The sequence below is a fragment of the Neopsephotus bourkii genome, unplaced genomic scaffold, assembly GCF_033783945.1.
Source record: "Neopsephotus bourkii isolate Nb327-2 ecotype Australia unplaced genomic scaffold, CSIRO-AGI_Nbou_v1 NB_22, whole genome shotgun sequence".
NCBI classification, from domain to species: Eukaryota; Metazoa; Chordata; class Aves; order Psittaciformes; family Psittacidae; genus Neopsephotus; species Neopsephotus bourkii.
Genome location: NW_026900539.1, coordinates 1 through 4784, shown reverse-complemented (window position 1 = coordinate 4784; position 4784 = coordinate 1). Strand labels below are relative to the sequence as shown.

The 4784-nt window shown below is 40.2% G+C and overlaps 1 protein-coding gene across 1 annotated transcript; it reads right to left on the bottom strand.

Moving 5' to 3' along the window:
* Positions 1 to 466: 466 nt before the first annotated feature.
* Positions 467 to 1757, bottom strand: MINAR2 (membrane integral NOTCH2 associated receptor 2; the record flags this gene model as incomplete). Its single annotated transcript, XM_061372423.1, has 2 exons — positions 467 to 701; positions 1512 to 1757. Coding segments are annotated over 2 exons (426 nt in total), but the record flags the coding sequence as incomplete, so codon positions are not given.
* Positions 1758 to 4784: the final 3027 nt, after the last annotated feature.

The window sequence follows — 4784 nt, the reverse complement described above, 5'->3', positions numbered from 1 at the left end:
GATGATCTTATGGTCCTTTCCAACCCTAACCATTCTATGATCCTATGAAAATAGCTACAATATTATCTATCAGAAAAAGATGAACAGGATGGTAGATATTTATTAGAATGATTACTTAGCTGATTGTCTGTACATACAGTATATACCATACCACACATGCTGATGCAGATCACTAGTCCAAAGAATGCACTAAGAAAAGTAACGTATTGGTAGTTTTCTTTTTTAACGATACCCATAAGAAGACATTCTGCTGTGCTCAGAGTATTTGTCTCTTTCCAGGATCAATTCCTTATGCTGCATAGGAATATTGTAAACTAGTGATGTCAAACAAATAGCAATTGTGGAAAAAAAAAAACCCACAACCCAAACAAACAACAACAACAAAAAAAAAAAACACACCAAAACCACAAACAAAACAAAACAAAAATAAAATAAGAAAGAATTCAAATATAACAAGGGAGGAGAATACCTTAATAAAAAATATTTATTGAAAACATTCCCATCAACATTATTTGGCTGTACTAAGTAAGTAAAATGCTGAGTGTGATTGTGGCAGTTAGGATGCAAACAGCTAGTATCATGAGCAAGATGATTCGGCAACATTTGGAATGCTTTTTCTCTCTCTCTTTCTTTTTTAACAAGGTATCATACCCAGGAGTATAAATATCCCCCATCCAGAACTGCAGATCGTTAGGGTTTTCCTAAAAGAAAAACCAGAAAATTAACTCAGTTCCTGTCTTGCACATAAAGTCATTAGGACATAGCCAGAAGTATTTTGGCTTTCATCAGATAGTGGTTAATGAATTTAAGGCATCACAACACAAATGCAAAAATTTTCACTAACATAGGTTGCGCTATGAACATACGTTGCCAGATGTTGCAAATTTTCCACTAGGGAGAATGAAAACCACACTTTTCAACCAGGAACCAAATGTAGGACACCAGCCTTTGAAATGTGATTAAAAAACCCCAAAGAAACCATGTAGTCTTCACAAGAAGAGACGCTGATCTATAAACACAGATCTGAGTCCCTTTCCAACAAAAAAGGGAACAGCAGAAAAAGTGCTTACTATAGTAACCTTAAAAGGGATTTGTGCCTACCCACAGGCAGACAGGATCCTGCATAGTGTGGATAAGGCTTGGAAAATGCACCTTATTTGATAACAGAATGATGTTATGAACAGTTGTTGAAGTGACTATATAGTGTTTAAGTGTCTCATTTACAGCCCTTCCCTATATTAACAGGGAAGCTGAGTTGTGAGGTGTTGCAGTTTAAGATTTTCTCTGGTCACAGAGGTCATCTTCCGCAGAACTGAAATTTCTGGAGTCTAGCCAGACACTTAGACATCTTTTCTTGATCAGACTCATGTTAGTGTCATGTTTGTAGCAGAAAATACATGCATATTTGCTTCTGGAATCCCACCAAAAGAACCAAGTGGGTTTCACAGTGGGTTCATGCACACCCCACACAGCAATTCACTTTGTTTAAACAGAGCGCAACAGTGAGTTACCTTTATTTGGCTGGCCAAGTTAGAGTGCAGCGAGTGTCTGTCATAGTCTTGCACAGTCCAGGAAGGGATCTTTTTCTTCTCCTCCAATTCATCATCCACCTGGATATCGCTATACAAGGGGTTGCTTTTGATAGTGGATTTCAGGGTGACGGGGGTAATGTGTTTCCCGAGGGCTTTGTCTATCATTTCTTTACTGACCCTGTTTGAGTCTAAGCCCGGCAACTTAGTGACATTTCTTTTTTCTCTCTGTAAGGCACAATTTTGACCAGAAGTTGGCTTTCATCTTATTTAATTACAACACAGTTCCCCTTCCAGAATTAGCATTTGTAATACAACAGAATCAAAATTACACATGCAACAATTTTTCTCATTCTGGCAAACATCTACAGTGCAGTAAGGGAGCCTGACTGTTCACCCTGGCCATATTTCTTCTTTCTGGGGAAAGCACATGGGTACAGTCTGAACATCAAGCTATTTTGCAAATGCAAACTGACATTATAATGCCTGCTGAAAGAAAGCCTCTGCTTTAGCAAAACAGTGCTATGGAGCATTGAGGTAGAAGGTGTAGTTCTGTTGGGAGCCATGGGTATATGGTGCAGAAGAAGGGCTATAAGGACAAAGCAGAATGAAGTACAGGGATCATAGTGTTCAAGTGATTGCCTTGGCTGGATCTGCGCCTTTGACAGCAGGGGTGTGATTGCAGTTCTGTTCATGCCATTGAATGCTAGACCTGTGTCAGGATGTCAGAGGACCTTCATTCAACTGAGGAAGAATTCTTACTTTGGGCACTGTCAGAACTCAAAGGCAATTAAATATCTGAGCAGTCTCCCACCAACAACAATTGTTAAATTGGACAATTTAGAACAGGAGGGTGGCGAGGGAGGAAGGTGAACAGCCCTAGTGGAATCACTTTTTTTTTGGAGAACTCACAAGCTGCTGCTTAACAGAGCACTAAGAGCCTCTTCAGAAGAAGCTAGTAAGACATTAGTTACCCTATTTTTTGATCTGTCATTGCACAGAGGAATACAAGCAGACTTTCCAATTCAAGCTGTTCAGTATTTTGGTTCACCACAACTTTCTGTCCCTGAGACTTTAAATTAACCTGTCTCTGGTGTTCTGGTGGTGCGTCACATTCCAGAGAGACCTGCTTCTGGCAGAGCCCTTGGCTTGCACTAACACCTCTCCTGTGTCTCAGGACTGTTTCTACAGAGCCATCACAGTGCAAATTCAGCTTTCTTCATTAGCAAATCCTGCTTTCCCATTCTCAACTTTGTCCTTAGGAATTTTATATTGAGAAAAGGGAAGCTTTTCCTTCACCGGGTGGCCCTGAACACCCCAGCCCTCTCCCACCCTTAGAAATTGCTAATCACACATAAAGTGAGTGCACATAATGAACAGCCAACTAAGAGGCCGGGGACCTGAGAAACTTCCTTCTATGAAAGGATGTCTTTCTGAGGATATTTCATTTATGTCAAGAACTCCAACTGTTAAGGTGCCATGGGCTGGATGGATTTCAGCAGACAAAGGGCTTGCTGCTGCTGCAGGCACATTCTGCTTCTCCTTCCAGCCCTTGGGATCCCACCTCCTCCCACACATGGGCTCTGAGAGCAGCTTGTATTTCACATCACCCAGTGCAAGTCCCTAAGCTGATAGCAAACTGTTGTCTTCTGCTTGAGTAATTTTTGCCCTCTTCATGGGCTGGTGAAGCCACTTTCTGTGGAAGCCAGCTACTACATGTTATCACCTACTTTATGCTTCAGTGCCGGTGATCACACACAGACATGTGAGTCGGTCTGGGTGAGGCAGGTGTAGAAGGAAGTGAGAAGACTGGTTTCCTTCAGAAAGGAAAGGTGAAGAAATTAAAAAAACATCCTTTGTCTAAAAAACATTAGGAGTAAGCATCATGCTCGCATTCTTATTGCTAAATTGTGCACAAGTGACTAAGCATGTTTCCCATCAATAATTATCCTTAGTAGGTGGGTGGATCCACAGTGCCCTCCCAGTCTATTAGTTCATCATTTCCATAAGTCATTCCTTAGCCTTGACATATCCCCTGACAATATTACTCTTTGCATTGCAATTACAGCTGGCACTGAAGCCCTCTGGGTTGTACTGGCCAGATTGCAGCTGAGCTGGTGTTTTTATGTCATTCCTTTCTGGCTGCATATTTTATTTTATTTATTTTATAAATTTGCCATTGACTTCAGTGATGCTTCCCTCAGGCTTGTTAGATAGTTGAACTTGGAGAACATTTTGTTGAAGAACGTGAACTGTGTCATCAGGGGATGCTTGGTCTCCCTAGGCTAAAATGTTGTGAAAAGAATGCAGCTTGACAGTAATTTCTCAAGCTGTTTCAAATAAAATGCTCCAAATCTTGGAATAGATGGCATGATGCAAAATTTGTTCATAAAGAGAGTGCTTTGTGGCAAAACTTTTTGCCCCTTCTGCCTGTAGTGCCTTCCTTTTCACAGACACAAAAACAGTAGAATATGGGGAGTGGGGAGGGGTTGATGGGGGGAAACAACAGGGTTTTAGCATGAAAACTGGAATTGAATTTGGGGTAGGAGATAGTCTGCAGAAGTTTTAGAAACAGATACTGAGGTGCCAAGCTAATAGGGAGAATACACTTGAGTGCAGGCAAATGGTTATTTATGAAACTTACGCAGTTTCACAGGACAGATGTCCCAGACACTAGTTAGGGAAGAGGAATCACAGAAGATTGAAGCACATACAAAACCAAACCAAACCAAACCAAAACAACAAACAAAAACCCCCAAAGGCTTAGGTCCAATAAATTATACAGAGAAAGATGAGGAAAATGGCATGAAACATATGCACTTAAAGAAGCAGAGAAACAGCAGATTAGATAAAAAAAATGTACCTGCTAGTAGTTCTAAAAGAAATCGTGCTTTTAAGATTCAACACATCTCCCAACAACTGTTACATACTTCTATGTTTTGATTCTGATTCGTGAAATTAATATTCAAAGAAAGAGGGAAGTATTGTAAACCTAGGTATCCATATGAATTACAGAATTGATATGGTGTACACTGTGTCTAAGAAGGCAGGGTGAATAAGGTTGGAACACATAAAATCAGAGGCAATTTATGTTACTATTTGCTGAATGGAAGAGCGAAAAGCAAATACTCATAGCAGCAATAGTTATGAAGAACTCTGAGAAACTGTAGATGAAATGTGTTGATGAATTACTCATTTAACGATGAAAAATGCTCAACTCTGCAAACGTAACTGTGTTTAATGTACATATTGTTT